Source organism: Choloepus didactylus, chromosome 2 (assembly GCF_015220235.1).
Source record: "Choloepus didactylus isolate mChoDid1 chromosome 2, mChoDid1.pri, whole genome shotgun sequence".
NCBI lineage: Eukaryota > Metazoa > Chordata > Mammalia > Pilosa > Megalonychidae > Choloepus > Choloepus didactylus.
Window position 1 is genome coordinate 196,866,320 of NC_051308.1, and position 19,569 is coordinate 196,885,888.

The following is a 19,569-nucleotide window of genomic DNA, read 5'->3' on the forward strand; positions in this document are numbered from 1 at the left end:
AGAAGAAAGAAGCTAAAACCGATAACTTAACTGAACAACTGGAGAAAGAATAGCAAACGAATCCAAAAGCAAGCAGAAGGAAAGAAATAACAAAGATTAGAGCAGAAATTAATGAAATGGGGACTGAAAAAACAATAGAAAAGTATCAATAAAACCAAAAGTTGTTTCTTTGACAAGATCAATAAAATCAGCAAACTCTTAGCTAGACTGACAAAGACAGAAAGGGAGAAGCTGCAAATAAATAAAATCAGAAATGAAAGGTGGGATTATTACTAATTAATTTCTAACTAATACTAGTTATTACTAACTCCCTGAAATGTCCATTTCTGGATTTTGTAATCAGCTGGTGATAAGAAAGATATTTTCAGTGCTCCTTTCTGGAAGGTTTGCCCAAGATTAATGCAAAGTGCAAGATCCTCCCTGTCATTTCTGGGCCTGTGTCTTGTTATGGATTTGTGCTTGTTCATTGTGTTTGAGTTCCCCTGTTTACAGGGGTTTGAATGGCCTGCCTAGTTCCCAGGAGACAGACCTCCCTTTCCAGTGTGGTGAGACTAGCAGTCCTTTGCTGCAGGCAATCTGCCTTAACAGTTTCTTATACCCCTTTTGTTGTCTCAGACTGCTTCCCCTGGAGGGCACATTCTGGGAGGTGTGGCAGGCTGGAGAGGAATTTCCCAAGTCAGTCTTTCTCAGCTGCAACAAGGCCAGGGGCACACAGAAAGAGGCACAGACCATCTCCACACTGCTCTGGGAAGGTGACCAGAAAGGGTGACAGGAGCTTCTTCCAAAGATCTCCAAAGCTGAACTTTCTTGACCTTCCCAGCAAATGCAGCTCTGAGAAAGCATAGTATCTTTAAATCTCCCAGCCATCGTTGTTCAGGGCTGGGTGGAACAATGGCCACCCTCAGAGTGGGCCCTGTGAAATCTCCTCATTGATCAAAAGCTGTAATTAGCCATCGGCCATGCCCACCTCTTATCTTGGGAAGAGAATTTTTATGTCCCTTTTTGTCACCAACACGTTAGCTAGAGGCTGGACCCTATGGTGGCCTGCTGCAGGAGTGGGGTATATGTGCTGGTAGCTGCCGTCTCTAGAGCAGTTTACTAGTCTTTACTATAATTTACCAGCCTCTTCCTCTCACTCTTCCCACAATTTGGTATAGTGTTCTATTGTAGAACACTGAGTTTCAAAATAATTGTTTCAAACATTTCCTGCCTGTTTAATAGTTGTTCTCTTGGAAAGACTGAATCTTGGAGCTTCCTACTTGGCCGTCTTCTCATAATCAGTATGCTATATCTAATTTTAAATATTGTGGTGATCTGTTGTTGCGTTAAAGGATTGACAAGCCAGGATTTGGGAGGGAATCTAGTAGGATCTTATTTCTTGCTGATGGCTGGGAAACTTCAGTTCATTTTGCAGCTTCATCACTGAATTGAAGCAGTCAATTCAATGCAAGATTATTGTTTTTTCTTTTGTTTTCATAGTAGCATAGTTTTAGAGAGACAGTTTTGTATTAATTTTGCAAATAAGGAAACTGAAGTTCAGAAAAATGTAGTGATTTTCAAGGCCAGGTAACTATTTAATGGCAGACCCTACATATTTTGACTATTGGTCTAGGTTTGTTCAGTCAGTCATATACCTTAAACATTTTTACCTTGGCTATTGCTGCATGATTTCCTTTAAAATGAGGGCTGACAGTTTATTATATTTCCATAGGAGTAGGTCCACATTTTCTTAAGTGCCCCTCTTCCATCTACTTTCCTTAGTGAATAAATAAATGCAATTATTTATTGCTTTAATTTCCCAGACTGCTCAAATACCATGAAATGTGTTGGCTTAAACAATGGGAATTTATTTGCTCTCACTTTGAGCCCAGGACAAAGTCTATATCAAGGTGTCATCAAGGTGATGCTTTCTTCCTGTGGCATTCTAGGGCTGGCTGCTGACAGTCCTTGGTCCATAGCTTGTCACATGCTGAGGCACGCGGCATCGTCTCCTGGTCTCTCCTGTCTCTTCCAGTTTGCACTGACATCCAGTTTCCTGCTTCCTGTGACTTTCTGTCTGTCTGACTGTGTTTCACTCTGTTAATATAGGGCATCAGTAATGTGATTAAGCCCCATGCTGATTGAGGTGGGCCACACCTTAACTGAAGTAATCTATCAAAAGGTCCTACTCACAGTGGGTTCACAGACCAGGAATGGATTAAATTTAAGTACATGTTTTTCTGGGGTACATATGGCTTCAAACCATCACATATATCAATATATTTTTACATGAAAGTCTTTAAACATAGGAAAATTGTCATATTTAGTAGAATCCTTCACTTTTATTGACATGAAAAATAATCAGAGTTAACCTAGAAATTCTGGGATATGTGGTTGCTGTGGTTTTATAGTTTCTCATGGTAATTTTCTTGATATATGCGGAGATCTGCATTTTGGTATTTGTTGTTCAGGTAAGACAGACAGAAAGTACACTTGTGCCACATTAGCCTATCACTGGGTCTTGATTACCATCGGATAAGAACTGAATAGTATAAAAATTGAGAGTGAAAAAAGGGTTGTTTTCTTTGCTACATTTATAATCCTAAAGAAGAAAGAGAACTTTCTGGTATAAGATTCAAATGTAGTGAAACAAGCTTGGAATTGAGACAAAAGACTTGGTCTTAAGTTTCAATTTATCTGCTTACTTGTTTCATTATCTTGGACAAATCAGTCAGATTCTCTGAATTCTGTGTCCTCTGGAAGAGTTAGATATCCATTGACTTACTCAGAGAGCTGTTGGGAGAATCAAATTAGGTTGTGTTGGCTTTATTCATATACATGTTCAAACTTAAATTACACATTATGCAACTTACGTTTTCAAGACTAATTAGCCTTTTCACTCCCCACATTATATCTAAAATGCTCATTTACTTTGTTTCCAGGCATGCACTGGCATTGAAAACATTGATGAAGCTATTACATTGCTTGAACAAAATAATTGGGACTTAGTGGTAAGTACTTATTCTTTTTCATAAACATCTGGCCAGTAATCAAATTTTATGAATTCTTGAATGTCTTTAACATTCCTTATAGGTGGGCCAGAACACTGTAACCCATCTGTAAGTCTAATCTGAATGTATAAAATGTCATATCTTTAATATAAAGTTCACATTTAGTTCAGTATTAAATTACTAAATCATTATGAATATTTTGATAAGTCAAATAATTTTCAAAGTTGTTCTCTTATTATGTATTAAGATTATCTTCCCTTATAATATTGTGGTGTGGAGACAAGTAGAAGCAGAGAAAAGTCAGGCTTATTTGAGTAACTCTATTTGATGTTACCTAAACATTTCCCTCTCACTTCCTGAGGCCCTCTCACTTCCTGAGGCCGTCATTGATCGTTACTCCTTTCTAAAGCTGTTAAAGAAGTGGTATTGTGCTGTGGTTTTCCTTATGAACTCTGGACAGTTCATTATAGAAGTGGTTTAGTTATTTTTTCTTTTTTTTTTAAATTTTGTTGGCAGAAACTCAAAAGGCAAGGCATAGCACAGTGCTAAGTACTCAACTATTGCAAAAACAGAATTGTACAACAGTATTGGAGCAGTATTGGTTGTGTTAAGATTACATAGGTATTCCTCAAGTGTCTTTGAAATGCTGCAGAAAATCTGAATTGCATGGAAGGAGTGCTAATTTTTAAAATTTAAGATGTATATTTATAGAACTGAGATTAGATAATGTAAGTGTATATGCATGTATTACATGGACTTGTAATTTGTATAGATTTTCTACTGTTAATTTTTCTATTCAGTGTAAAAAGCCTATTTTTGGAATATAAGAGTAATAATGCTCATTGTAAAGAAATGAGAATATATGGAAATTTACAAAGAAGAAAATAATAATATCACCTTAATTCCATCACCTGGAGATAATAATGGTTTCACATTTCTGGGTTTATTATTCCAGGGTGTTTTCTGTAATTTTGTGTTAAACAAATTTTTTTTATTCAAATGACATCGCTCTCTGTAAACCATTTTGAAATGTGTATCATTCACTTAACACATAGCATGAAAGACTTTCTGTCTAAATAAATATGGCTGTTGATCATTCTTTTTAATGGTTGCATAGTATTTAATGTTTGGTTACATCATAATAATTTTACCAATCAGTCCTATTTAATGTTTGGTTACATCATAATAATTTTACCAATCAGTCCTATGTTTTAGGGTTTTAGGGCTTTTGCAGTGCTTTTCTATTGTAAATATTACTGTGGAGAATATTCTTATACATAAATCCTTGTATACTTAACCTGTTATTTTCCTAGAAGAAATTCTTAAACTTTGAATTTCTGATTCAAATTGTTTGCACTGTATATGTTTTTAGGTTTTTTTTTTTGAAATCTATGTTGTCCATTACATTTTTTAATTTTTTAATTAGAGAAGTAATAGGTTTACGGAACAATCATACAGAAAATACAGGATTCCCATTTACCACCCCACCTCCAACACCTTGCATTGGTGTGGAAAATTTGTTACAATTGATGATAGCACATTCTTATTATTATACTATTAATTAAAATCCACGTGTTTGTGTATTGAGTTCCATGTATTTAAAAATTTTTTTTTCTGTTACCATAGATACACTCTAACATTTCCCCTTTTAATTATATTCAGATATATATTTCAGTGCTAACTGCATTCACAATGTTGTGCCACTGTCACTAGACTCCATTACCTAAACATTTCCATCATTCTAAATAGCACTTTGTACATTTTAAACCTTAACTTTCCATTCTCCTGGTAACTTACGGTCTAGATTCTGACTCGATGAGTTTGCTTATTGTAATTGTTTCCAATCAGTGAGATCATACAATATTTGTCCCCTTTGTGTCTGACTTATTTCACTCAATGTGATGTCTTCAAGGCTCATACATGTTGTCTCATGTATCAGGTCTTCATTCCTTTTTATGTCTGAATAATATTCCATTGTATGTATATACCACATTTTGTTGATCCATTCATTGGTTGATGGACAGTTAGGTTGCTTCCATTTTTTGGCAATTGTGAATAATGCTGCTATGAATATCGGTGTGCAAGTGTCTATTCATGTCCCTGCATTCAGATCTTCAATTCTATTGAGTATAAACCTATTACTGGGATTGCTAGGCCATATTGTAGTTCTATATTTAGCTTTCTGAGGAACTGCCAATGGCTGCACCATTTTACATTGCCACAAGCAATAAATGAGTGTTCCTGTTTCTCTGCATCTTCTCCAATACTTGTTATTTTTCAACTTTTTCAATAGCAGCCATTCTAATGGGTGTGAAATTATATAACATTGTGGTTTTGATTTGCATTTCTATGATGGCTAGGATGTTGAGTATCTTTTTATGTGCTTTCTGACCAATAATATATCTTCTTTGGGAAAGATGTCTGTTCATGTCTTTTGCCTACTTTTTGCTTGAGTTCTGTCTTTTTGTTAGGTTGAAGGATTTCTTTGTATGTTATGGATATTACACCTTTATTGGATTTGTGGTTTCTAAATATTTTCTCCCATGATGTAGGTTGTCATTTTACTTTTATGATAGAGTCTTTTGAGGCACAAAAGTTTTTAATTTGATGAGGTCCCATTTATCTATTTTTTCTTTTGTTGCTTTTGCTTTAGGTGTAAAGTGTGAGAAACCATTGCCTAAGACAAGGTCCTGAAGATGTTTCCCTACATTTTCTTCTAGGAATTTGATAGTTCTAGATCTTGTATTTAAGTCTTTGATTCATTTTGAGTTGACTTTTTTATACACTGTGAGGTGTAGGGGTTCTTTTCTTTATTTTTTTTTCAAATGGAGATCCAGTTTTTCCAGCACCATTTGTTGAAGGGACTGTTCTTTCCCAATTGAGTGGTCTTTGCCCCTTGTCAAAAACCAGTTGGCCATAAATGTGAGGATTGATTTCTGAGCTCTCATTTTGATTCCGTTGGTCTATATGTCTGTTTTCATGCCAATACCAAGCTATTTTGATTGCTGTGGCTTTTTAATAAGTTTTAAGATAGGGAAGTGTGAGTCCTCCAACTTCATTCTTCTTTTTCAAGATGGCTTTAGCTATTCAGGGCCTCTTAACCCTTCCATATAATTTGATGATTAGCTTTTCCATTTCTTCAAAAAGGTTGTTCAAATTTTGATTGGATTGCATTGAATCTGTAAATTGCTTTGGGTAGAATTGACATCCTAAAAATATTTAGTCTTCTAGTTCTTGAGCATAAAATGTCCTTTTTATATAGGTCTTCTTTGATTTCTTTTAGCAGAGTTTTGTAGTTGACTGTGTACAAGTCCTTTACATCCTTAGTTAAATTTATTCCTAGATATTTCCTTCTTTTAGTTGCTATTCTAAATAGATTTTTGTTTCTTGATTTGCTCCTCAGATTGCTCATTACTAGTATGTAGAAACACTACTGAATTTTGCATGTTGGTCTTTTACCCTGTCACTTTGATGAATTCATTTATTAGATCTAATAGCTTTGTTGCAGATTTTTTGGGACTTTCTATATATGGGATCATGTTCTCTGCAAATAGTGAAAAGTTTTACTTCCTCCTTTCTGATTTGGATGCCTTTTATTTCTTTTTCTTGCCTAATTGCTCTGGCTAGAACTTCCTGTACTGAACTGCTGACAGTGGGCATGCTTGTCTTGTTCCTGATCTTAGAGGGAAAGTTTTCAGTCTTTGACCATTGAATATGATGTTAGCAGTGAGTTTTTCATATATGCCTTTTATCATGTTGGGGAAGTTTCCTTTTATTCCTATTTTTCTAAGTGCTTTTATCAACAAGTGATGCTGGATTTTTGTTAAATGTCTTTTCTGCATCAGTAGAGCCTATCATGTGTTTTTTACCCTTTATTTTGTTAATGTGGTGTTTTAGTTTGCTAAAACTGCTGAAATGTATATACCATAAAATGGGTTGACTTTCACAATGAACACTTATTACTTCATAAGCTTATAGTTCTGAGGCCATGCAAATGTCCAAATTTAGGCATCAAGATACCTTCTTCCTGAAGACAGGCCACCAGCGACCATGGACTTCTCTGTCACATGGCAAGGCACATGTGGTGTCTGCTGGTCTCTTCCTTCTCTTTCGGGTTTTGTTGCTTTCAACTTTTGGCTCCCTGGGCTTTCTCAGCTTCTGTGTCTTTCTCTCTCTCTTTCTCTGAATTTTGTTCTCTTATAAAGGACTTCAGTAAGATGATTAAGACCCACCTGGGGCAAGCCTCCACTAAATAACCTAGTCAAAAGTTTCCCACCCACAATAGGTTTGTACCTGCAGCAATGGTTAGCTTTAAGAGCATCATCTTTTGGGGTCCATAAAGCCTCTAAACCATCACATGTGGGTTATTATATTAATTGATTTTTTTTTATGTTGAATGTACCATACCTAGGATAAATCCCATGTGATCATGGTGTATCATTCTTTTAATGTGATGTCTGATTCAAATAGTATTTTGTTGAGGATTTTTGCATCTATATTCGTAAGTGAAATTGGTTTGTAATTTTCTTTTCTTTTAGTATCTTTGGTATTAGGGTGATGTTGGCCTCGTAAAATGTATGAGGTAGTGTTCCCTCCTCTTCAGTTTTATGGAATAGTTTGAGCAGTATGGTATTAATTCTCTTGTAGTGTTTGGTGAACTTCACCTGTGAAGCCCTCTGGTACTGACCTTTTCTTTCTTGGGAGGTTTTTAATGACTGGTTCAATCTCTTTACTTGGAATTGGTCTGTTGAGATGTTCTATTTTTTTCAGAGTCAGTGTAGGTTGTTAATGTGTTTCTAGGAATTTGTCCATTTCATCTAGGTTGTCTAATTTGTTGGCATAAAGTTATTCATAGTATCCTCTTACGAGTCTTCTTATTTCTGTGGTGTCAGTAGTAATGCCTTTGTCTCATTTCTGATTTTATTTGCTTCTCTTTTTTTCTTTATCAGTCTAGCTAAGGGTTTGTCAATTTTACTCATGTTTTCAAGAAGCCAACTTTTTTTTTAACGCTATTTTAAAAAACTATTTCATTTTATTTCTGCTCTAATCTTTGTTATTTCTTTACTTCTGCTTTCTTTGCATTTAGTTTGCTGCTGTTCTAGTTCCTCCAAGTGTGCAGTAATGTCTTTGATTTTAGCTCTTTCTTCTTTTTTAATATAAGCATTTAGGGGTATAAATTTCCTGCTCATCATTGCCTTCACTGCATCCCATAATCTTTGAAATGTTGTGTTCTCATTTTGATCTGTCTCAAAGTATTTACTGATTTCCCTTGTGATAGCTTCTTTGACCCATTGATTGTGAGTGTGTTATTTAACTTCCATATATTTGCGGATTTTCCAGTTCTCTACCTGTTACTGATTTCCAGCTTCATTCTATTATGGTCAGAGAAGATGGGTTGTATAATTTCAGTCTCTTTTATATTTTTTGAGACTTGTTTTGTGACCCAGATGTGGTCTGTCCTGGACAGTGATCCACATGCATTTGAGAAGAATGTGTATCCTGCAGTTTGGGGTTGCAATGTTCTGTATATGTCTGTTAGGTGTAGTTCATTTGTCATATTATTCAATTTCTCTGTTTCCATATTGAATTTCTGTCTAGATGTTCTGTACATTGATGAGATTGGTGCATTGAGACTTCCCAGGATTATTGCTGATACATCAGTTTTTCCTTTCAGTTTTGCCAGTGTTTGCCTCATGTATTTTGGTGTGTTGTGGTTAGGTACATAAATATTTAAGATTGTTATTTCTTCTTGTGGATTCCTTTTATTAATATATAGTGTCCTTCTTTGTCTCTTGAAACAGCTTGTGACCTAGTCTGTTTTTTCTGATATTAGTATAGCTACCTCTGCTCTCTTTGGCTTAGTATTTGCATGGATAAAATTTTTCCATCCTTTCATTTACAATCTATTTGTGTTTTTAGGTCTAAGGTGAGTCTCTTATGAATAACATAGTTGGATTGTGCTTTTTTTTTTTTTATCCATTCTTCCAATCTGTGCCTTTTGTTTGGCAGTTTTATCCATTGACATTCAGTTTTAGTACTGAAAAGGCAGTAATTACTTCAGCCATTTTGTCCTTTGGTTTTTATATGTTATCTATCTTAATTTTGTCTTTCTTCTTCTTTATTGCTGCTTCCTTTTGTGTGTAGTTGATCTTTTGTGATGTATGTGACCAAACCCTGTCTCATGTTTGGTACTGTATATTTTTTATACATTTTCTTTGTGGTTACACAGAGGTTTATATTACACAACCTAATTAAATAACTAGTAATTTCAAAAGTTACCAACTTAATTTCAATAGCATACATGTTCTCTATTTCTGTATCCCTCTGTTTCTCATCTTTATGTTGTTTTTGTCCCACTTTACTTTTTTATAGTTCATGTCCATTATCAGGAAATACGCTTTTTTCTTGTCCAGTTGCATTCTGACTCTTTTAGAAATTAAAGAGTAGAGTTGTATATTGAGAATACAGTGCCTTGGGTTTTACATTTACCCATTTAGTTACTGTTATTGAAGATCTTGATTTTTTTGCACTACTTCAAGCCAGTGTGACCTGTCTTTTCCTTTCAATCTGAAGGACTCCCTTTAGCAGTTCTTTTAGGGCAGGTCTTTTGCTAATGAGCTCTCTCAGTTTCTGTTTATCTGTGAATATTTTAAAATTTCTGTCATTTTGGAAAGACAGTTTTGCCAGATAAAGAATTTTTGGCTTGCAGTTTTTCTCTCTCAGTACCTTAAATATATCCTACCATTGCCTTCTCACCTTTAAGGTTTCTGATGAGAAATCGGGCCTTAGTCTTATTGAGGATCCCTTGTCTGTGATGGATTGCTTTTCTCTTGCTGCTTTCAAATGTTCTCTTTGTTTGTAGCATTTTGCATTCTGATTATTATGTGTCTTGGAATATTTATTCTGTTTGAAGTACATTGCCCTTCTTGGACATGATGTTATATCTTTCTTGAGTTGGGAAAATTTCGACCATTATTTCCTCAATTCTTTCTTCCCCTTTAACCTTCCCTTCTCCTTTGGGGACAACTATGATGCATGTTTGTATGCCTAATGCTTTTACTCAAGTCCCTATGACACTGCTCCATTTTTATATTCTTTTCTCTATCTGTTCTTATGAGTGTATGATTTTCATTGTCCTGTCTTCTAGTTCACTGATTCTTCCTTTTGCCTGTTCAAATCTAGTGTTCTGTGCCTCTAGTGTAATTTTAATCTCCATTTTTGAGCCTTTCACTTCCATTATTTCTGTTATATATCTTTTTTAAAGCAGTTTTATTGAGATATATTCATACACCATACAGTTCATCCGAAGTGTACAATCCATAGCTTGCATTATATTTTGTTTCTTTTTAAACTTTCAAAGTCTTCATTTTGCTCACACATCATCTTCTATATATCCTTTAGCTTTATATCCTCCATTAGTTATTTCTACCCATATTTTGCTTCATTTCCTTGAATTGATTTAGCATATTTGATCGTTAATTCAAAAGTTGTTGACACATTGTTGTTGTATGTTTCTCCTCTGAAGTTTTAATGTGTTCCCGTGACTCATCCATATTTTCCTCCTCTGAAGTTTTAATGTGTTCCTGTGACTGATCCATATTTTCCTGTTTCTTAGTATGGCTTGTAATTTTTTTGCTGATGTCTGGGCATCTGATTGTTTTGATGTACTTACTCTAAAGGTCAGTTTCTCCTTCTTGCCTAGGGATTTTTTTTTTTTTTTTTTTTGAAGATTTGCTGTGTGTTAAGGCTCTTCTTTGATGCTTGGTCCACATTATACTGAACCTTTAGAGTAGTCTGTGTCTAACTGTTTAATTTTTCTAAACTGCATGTCCAAGGCACCTGAATCTTGCCCTGCACATGCAGTACAACGTTTAAGATGCTTTTTTCGTTGCAATTATTTCATCTCCTTGAGAAAGTTTGCTTTCCTCTATTTATTCTCTGGGTATCCTGGTCTATTCTGTTTGTCTTTGTGCAGAATTTTCCTCTCAGCTCCTATGATTTGTTTAACTTCTGTCACTCACTCAGTGCTACCTTTTCATTACACTTTTAGGTTCTGTGACCTGTCCTGCTTTACAGATGTTCCATTTACTCCTTTTTATTTCCCTGAGGCTTTTCTGCCTCTGGTTGCTTCCCTGTTAGAGTCTTTTTTTGTGTGTGTAGATGGTCCAGCAATCATAAGAAGTGTTGGGTGTGTGCACTTCTTCTTGCTAACAGTTGTGCCATGGTCTCTTTTATTTCCTGGTGGCCCTTTTGTCTGTACTCATTTTTTGACCACTTTTGTTCTGCCTTGGGTCTCTGCAAACTTGTTTTCCCGTGCCTGGATATGTACGGGGCTCTAACTTGCTGCAGTGAGGGGTTCTGGTGTGAATTCATGGCAAGAGGTCCCTGGGACTGAGTGTAGGGGAAGGGTCTGGATTGGCAGGTCTGGGTTGCAGATCTCCTACTGTTTTTTTCCCCCCTTTGCTTCAGTGTTTATGGAGCCCTTCTCTAGTCTCTGTCGTCCTGCAGAGTTCCAAGCTAGTGGGATTTGATCTTTTATTGTTTCTGAGAGGAAACTTTTTCTAGGGGGTGTCTTATGTTGCCATGCTGATGAGGTCACTCCTGAGCACTCATGTTTATGTTATGAGTTTTTAAAATGAAATTGAAATATTTTGAATCATCACTAGTAGTTCAAATTTTTCATTAGGATTACTGAGCTTTTTATTTGGTGTCCTCTACATTTTACTAGTATGTTATATTTTGTGCTTCTATATATAACATTATTATTACTGCCCTGCATTTTACAGGCGTTATAGCAGTTTGCATAATTTAAGTTTTTAACCTTGGACATATTTATATTTTTAATTTCTAGTACATATCTCTTGGGCATCTTCTCCAATGTTTTTGTGCACATTTTGCTAGAAAAGTGTAAAAGAACATGACTCAATTCTAATGAACTTACACAATACAAGGACAGAAATTCGTTGTCAGTATCAAGTGTTTGTAGTGTGTTCAGACTTTTACTAGTTGCAGCAGGGACTTAAAAAATGTAACTGTATATAGTCTCTATCTTTGAGAAATGTACAGAAAAATTGGTCAAACGTGATCTTTTATCCTTATTATTATAATCAAGCATGGGGGATAACTTCTTGGGAAAATAATGATTGGAAATATTTTTGGCTATTTTGTAGATTTAGGCACACTAAAAATACTCTGTGTGAAGAAATAGCCCAGTCCCAGGACTTCTAGTCATTTAGTCATTTCCCCAAACTTGCACATTATTTCCAATCTTGCACATTATGATAGCTGTCCACAAAGCAGTGCTTCCAAACACTGTGTTTTAAATGCCCCACAGTTGGCCCTAGTTATTTGAGTGCAACTGCAAGTTGGGTTATGTATGCTAAAATACTATAAACAAAATAACGTACTGTAATACTTTTGGTAAGTGTGTCCACCTACTCTTTCACTTGACATGAACCCTGTAGTGCTCCCTCTATGTTCAATTACCTCAGACTTTTGTCATTTTTTACTTCATCCTGCACTTAAAGTTGCGAGAAGGCTAATGCCTTTGCAGTTGAGATTTCTTCCTTGAAGATGAATCCTTTCAAATTATACCCATAAAGGTGAGTACATAAAGAGGAATTATTAACAGTGGGTTAGACTTTACTTCCAAAGGACTACCTTCTTTAATGATCATTATATTTTGTAAGCTGGGCTTCTGAATTGATCTACTGCTCACTTTCTGTTTTCACTATAGAAGAATTTGACTAGTGGAGAACAGGAATTTGCATGATTTATGTTGAATTTGACAAATCAAAATGTTAGGTAACTATTTGGAAACGCATTGCATTAACCATAAATTTTAAGAACCCTGGCATTTCAAATCTCTTGTCATTAATTTATTGACTATGGCCTTGGCCAAGTTACTTCTCTCTGAACCCCTCAACTTCCTCATATACAATAAGGAATTTGGACTAGATTATTCTCAATCTTCCTTGACACATGAAGTATCTGTTAAGATTCTAGGAAAACAGTCAATTATGAATAGTAGTATAAGCTAAGGAGTTAATAACACTTCGAAACTATGAAGCACTTGTACAGATCCCGTTTTATTTAATCCTTTTAATAACTTCATAAGATAGATATTGACAAGAGGAGATGCTATGTCGGTTATTTCACAGGTCTGTGTATGAAACTTCTTTAATAAGTTCGAATTTCCAGTAAGCTCTGGCAGGTCCAGGAAAAGATATTTGACATTAACTTGATAACCTAATGCTAAGTGAAATAAAGTAAAAATAAACATTAACCTAGCCATACTACCTTTTAAGTACTCTTTGCTTTTAGGAAATGATTTTTGAACTTTGTACTCAATTTCTGCTCTCCTTTGCTGCCTGTGCTGACATAGCTGTTTTGTTGAAGAAAGACTCTATTCAGAGTGGCTGTATTTATCTTTAACTACATGTTCCAACCTAAAGCAAAAATGAAACAAACTAGCTTATATATTTCTGGGTCATCACTGGATTTCTAGCCCTCAAAGTTGATTTCGTACTAATAGAAGCTTATGGTAATGTCATACACACTGCAACAGTACAAACCAAGGAAAATTATCATGCACATAATCTGTGTTTTATTTTAAGATTCGTTGAGGTACTTTGAGGCATTTTCATTCCACCACTTTTCATTTTTTGAAGAAATGTATCTTAATGATTATCCTAAAATTCCTTAAAATAGCTTCTTCCACTACCCTGCTCAGAATGTGGCTGTAGAGTTCCTTGAATATGTACCATTTTTTTCTGTTTTATACAGTATTATGAACACCTGCAGTTTTATGAGAAAACTACTCTAACCAATGACGTAATGAATCTCTGTCATAGTTAGAAAGCAGCCAAGCATTGATTCTGCCCTTCATAAATGCCATCAGATACTGGCTTATATTTCCACAGATTTTTTCTATGATAAAAGAGAAGTTGCTGTGAAGGAATATTTTATCATATCAGTTTTTCCTCCTTTGTGCCAATCTTCTTTGCTTTCCTAGCCCTTTAGGGACATTTATTTTACAGAACTTTCAATTCCTTAGTTCTTAATCTGACCACTACCCCAGCTTCTGTCCTCTCTCCTTTTATGAGGGTCTGTGTTGTGCCAGGCATCATCTCAAGTGATTAACCTGCATTATTTCATTTAATCTTCGCAGCAATCCCCAAAAGTGGTAGGTAGGTATTATTTTTATTTTATAGTTGTGAAAACAGGACCAACAAGGTTAACTGTCTAAGCTCACATTGCTGATTAGAGATAAAAATGTGATTTTGAACCCATATTTGTCAGACTATAAAGAATTTTCATAACTTTAAAATCACGAGCTAAGTTTGTTTATTAAATTTTCCTTACCCAGTGTGCTGTTCTTCTCTGAATGATTTTTTCTTCTTACCACTCACAACCAATTTACTTGAAAGAGCTTTTGCTGTAGACACATAGTGGTGCTTTACACTAAATACGTTTATGCTTTGTTTTCAAATAGATGCTAAGATTCTAGAGAAAAAGAATTTTATTTCTTATAAATTTTTTCATTGACACATGGTAGTTGCTTAATAAATGCTTGTTTGATTTTATTAACAAGCTTATTTTCAAGTCTGTTTTCCTTTTCCATCATTTGGATAGCTGAAAGTCTTTTGCTGTTCAGTCTTCCAACTTTTACTGCTATTAATCTTCCTTATCTGGCAAACATAAAGTTTGAGGAAAGAGGGAGGATAACCCAAGATACCTAAGGAAGACAGTAGCACTGGTTTCAGTGTCTCACTAATGAAATTTAGATATCTCTCCTTGTTGTGTTTTTTTTTTTCTTTTTTGAGAAATACTTTGCACAAGTCTCTAAATCCCTTCTTTTGCAATTTTTTCCAAGTATCTCAGAAAAATCTTTTTTTTTTTTCCTGTTTATTTCTGGTATCATTCTACAGTAAAAAAAAGATGATTATGTAACCCAACCTATTTGAACATTTTTATCAGTGTTGGCTTTTCAAGAGAAAATTTAGGGCAATAAAAAGACTACTGCTACTAAAGTGGAATTAAATGGGTGTGAAAGAATTGTTTTCTGTCTTTCAAAGGGAAACCTAAGTTCTTGGAAGTTTGAAATTGTCTGTTTACTAAACTCACATTGGTTCACATTATCAAATCAAAACTGAAGTCGACATTTTCCTCCCTTGCAGCAACTTGGCTCTGCTTATTTTTATATTGAGTTTTGCTATACATGTTGTATCACTGTTCCTTTAAAATATAATCTAGTTCTAGAATTACTTTATTATATGAACTAAACATATCCTTTATAAAATCTATGGTAGACAAAGTTTGGAGGCTTTAAGACAATAAAAATGTGATGTGTTAACTACCCAGCAGGAAATGATCGTAATTCTGAAAGAAGCAGTATATGCTATTTATAACTTGGACATTTAAAAGAAAATAAAAATTTAAATGGTTTGATTCAATTCAGATTTGATGTGATCTTGATATTTTTTAAAGCTTGCTAAGCCTACAAAGTTACCTTGATTTTTAAAATGGACTTATTTTCAACATGTCAACTGTTATCGTATTTAATTTATTTCTGTTACTGGAAGTTAAACGAAATATTACTGCAAAGCCAGTGGTTTAGCACACCTGTAAATGTGATGAGTTACGGTTCCTCTGCTAGTTTCAAAGATTAGCTGAATTAAATCATATGCACTTGGAAAAGAAAAAAAAAATTAAAATGGTAAAATTAAGATTTTTATAATTTTTTTGTAGTTATGCTGGTAGTTTTTTAAAATTAGCTACTTAATCATAATACAGATTTCTTCAAAGATTTTAGTTATACTTTTACTGTCTTTATTTAAATAAAATAATAAAAATGTTCACATAAAAAGTTTGTTTCCTACTTATACCTTCCCATGTTCTCATTTTGTTCATTTTTGTTTAGTAATCTAATTGTTTCTGGGTTTTGTTTGTTTCTGTATTTTTGTTTAATTTGATGTTTTAGTAAGTTTTTGTATTTCTAGTGTGCTTCCCTACTACTTCATCTCTTGTGCATGTATTCCGTTTCTTGCAGACACATATTTGCTCTATTTCTTTTAAAAAAACAAAAACATAGCCAAGCTTAAAATCTCTCTACATGGTAAATAATGGTAAATGTAGTTCCTTGGTTCCTAAAATACCAAGATATGCTAAGATTAACTGTGTTTTATTGATATTCATTTCAGTTGCAGGAAACTGAACAGTGGAGTTGTTCTTCGAATGCTTCTGTTATGTTCGGTTCCCTAACAGCCTCTTTCCTCAGTGGGAACAGCTGCTTCTGAAGCTTTGTAGCCCTTATTGTGGTGCTAAGCTTTTAACACTTACCTTCTGCTACCTTGTTTCCTTTCCCCTTCACCCAAAACACAGACGCACACACAGCCCCCCCACCCCCCACTAAGTGACTGTACTTTCAAAGGGAATGTGTAGTAATTGTTGAAAAGATTTCAGTGACTTCCAGCTAAGGATGTAAAGAAGGACATTATTGATAAGTGTTCAGTTTGATTCATAAATACAGCTGGGGAAACAGAAGGATTATATGATACCTTTAATAAATCATTGCTAGCTGTATGGTAGATAGCTGATGTAGCACTAATGTAATGTCACTTTGTCACCAACATGTTGATATTTTGACATTTTTAAAAATCACAGGTATTTATCATATATATTTATTTATCAAAAAATTAAAAAGCATTTCAAACAAAACAAAACAAAGGAATAAGAAAAACAAATAACCTAAAGTAACTACATTGCTTCCACATGCTCCTACCATACCCAAGAAAATTTGCAAACCATAATCATTGTTGAGCATTCCCATAACATTAAGGTTACCCCCAATAGCTTATCTATTCTTATTAGATTATCGTTCCCCCTTCGCAAGTTGCTTTCTATCTCTAGGTCTCCTACATTCCACAATATAAAACATTTATTTTGTATTTTTCACAGAGTTCACATTAGTGGCAACATACAATCTCTCTCCTTTTGTGTCTGGCTTGTTTCACTCAGCATTATGTCTTCAAGGTTCGTCCATGTTGTCATATGTTTCATGACCTTGTTCCTTCTTACTGCCACATAGTATTCCATTGTGTGTCTATACCATATTGAAGGAAATTTGTATAGACCATGTTGAAGGACATTTGGATTGTTTCCTTCTCTTTGCAGTTGTGAATAATGCTGCCATGAACATCGGTGTTCAAATGTCTGTTTGTGTCACTGCTTTCAGATCATCTGGATATATACCGAGAAGTGCAATTGCTGAATCAAAGGGTAACTTGATAGCTAGTTTTGTAAGGAACTGCCAGACTGTACTCCAGAGTGGCTGTACCATTATACAGTAGGCCCACCAGCAATGAATAAGAGTTTCAATTTCTCTACATCCTCTCCAGCATTTGTAGTTTCTTGTTTGTTTAATGGCAGCTATTCTAATTGGTGTGAGATGGTATCTCATTCTGGTCTTAATTTGCATCTCCCTAATAGCTAGTGAAGATGGACATTTTCATGTGTTTTTTAGCCACTTGTATTTCCTCCTTAGGGAAATGTCTTTGCGTATCTTCTGCGCATTTTATAATTGGGTTGTTTGTACTATGGTCTTTGGGTTGTAGGATTTCTTTATATAGGCAAGATATCAGTCTTTTGTCAGATACATGGTTTCCAAATATTTTTTCCCATGAGTTGGCTGCCTCTTCACCTTTTTGACAAATTCTTTTGAGATGCAGAAACTTTTAATTTTGAGTTTTTCCCATTTATCTATTTTTTCTTTCATTGCTTGTGCTTTGGGTGAAAGGTCTAAAAAGCTACCTCCTAGTACAAGGTCTTGAAGATGTTTCCCAATGTTATCTTCTAGGAGTTTTATGGTACTGTCTTTTATATTGAGGTGTTTGATCCACTTTGAGTTAGTTTTTGTGTAGGGTGTGAGATAGGGGTCCTTTTTATTAATTTGCATATGTATATCCAGTTTCCCCAACCCTGTTTGTGGAAGAGACCGTTAATGTCCCAGTTCAGTGGGTTTAGGGGCCCTTATCAAAGATCAGTCAACCATAGATCTGGGGGTCTATCTCCGAATTCTCAATTCAGTTCCATTGATCAATATTTCTAACTTTGTGCCAATACCATGCTGTTTTGATTACTGTGGATTTATAGTAAGCTTCAAAGTCAGGAATTGTAAGTCCTTCGACTTCGTTTTTCCTTTTTAGAATGTTTTTAGCAATTCAAGGCATCTTTCCCTTCAAAATAAATTTGATAACTAGCTTTTCCAAGTCTGCAAAGTAGATTGTTAGAATTTTGATTGGAATTGCATTGAATCTGTAGATGTTTGAATAAAATTGACATCTTAATGACATTTAGCCTTCCTATCCATGAACATGGAATATTTTTCCATCTTTTTAAGTCCCCTTCTATTTCTTTTAGTGAAGTTATGTAATTTTCTATTTATAGGTCTTGTACATCCTTGGTTAAGTTTAGTCCTAGGTACTTGATTTTTTTAGTCGCTATTGAGAATGGTATCTTTTTCTTTAGTGTCTCCTCAGTTAGGTCATTCCTAGTGTATAGGAACATTACTGACTTATGTGCATTTATCTTATATCCTGCTACTTTGCTAAATTTGTTTGTTAGCTCAAGTAGCTGTGTCATTGATTTCTTAGGGTTTTCCAATATAAGATCATATCATCTGCAAATAATGGCAGTTTTACTTCTTCCTTTTCAATTTGGATGCCTTTTTTTTCTGTCTTGCTGGATTGCTCTGGCTAGCACTTCTAGCACAATGTTGAATAACAGTGGTGACAATGGGCATCCTTTTCTCATTCCTGGTCTTAGAGGGAAAGCTTTCAGTCTCTCATCATTGAGTACTATGCTGGCTGTGGGTTTCTCATGTATGCTCTTTATCATATTGAGGAAGTTTCCTTCAATTCCTACCTTTTGAAGTTTTTTGTTTTTTGTTTTTTTTTTTTAATCAAAAAGGGATGCTGAATTTTGTTGAATGGTTTTTCAGCATCTATTGAGATGATCATTTGATTCTTCCCTTTTGGTTTGTTAATGTGTTGTATTACATTGATTGATTTTCTTATGTTGAACCATCCCTGCATGCCTGGAATGAACCCCCCTTTGTCATGTGTATGATTTTTTTTAATGTATCTTTGGATTCAATTTGCAAGTTTTGTTGAGAGTCTTTGCATCTATATTCATTAGGGAGATTAGCCTGTAGTTTTCCTTTCTTATAGTGTCTTTACCTGGTTTTGGTATTAGAGTGAAGTTAGCTTCATAAAATGAGTTAAGTAGTGTTCCATTTTCTTCAGTGTTTTACAAGAGTTTAAGTAAGATTACTGTCAGTTCTTTTTGGAAAGTTTGGTAGAATTCCCCTGTGAAGCCATCTGGCCCCGGGCTTTTATTTGTGGGAAACTTTCTGATGGCTGATTGGATCTCTTTGCTTGTGATTGGTTTGTTGAGGTCTTCTGTTTCTTCTCTGGTCAGTCTAGGTTGTTCATGTGTTTCCAGGAAATTGTCCATTTCCTCTAAATTTTCTAGTTTGTCAGCATACAGTTCTTCATAGTATCCTCTTACGGGTTTTTCA

General features: G+C 34.8%; 1 protein-coding gene across 1 annotated transcript in view; it reads left to right on the forward strand.

Moving 5' to 3' along the window:
- The window catches only part of FAF1 (Fas associated factor 1), a 618,418-nt gene that overhangs the window by 110,020 nt on the left and 488,829 nt on the right, over positions 1 to 19,569 (forward strand). The window contains exon 2 of the mRNA XM_037827260.1: positions 2,922 to 2,990. Within this exon, the coding sequence (XP_037683188.1) occupies positions 2,922 to 2,990 (69 nt within the window). The remainder of the gene's footprint in view (positions 1 to 2,921; positions 2,991 to 19,569) is intronic.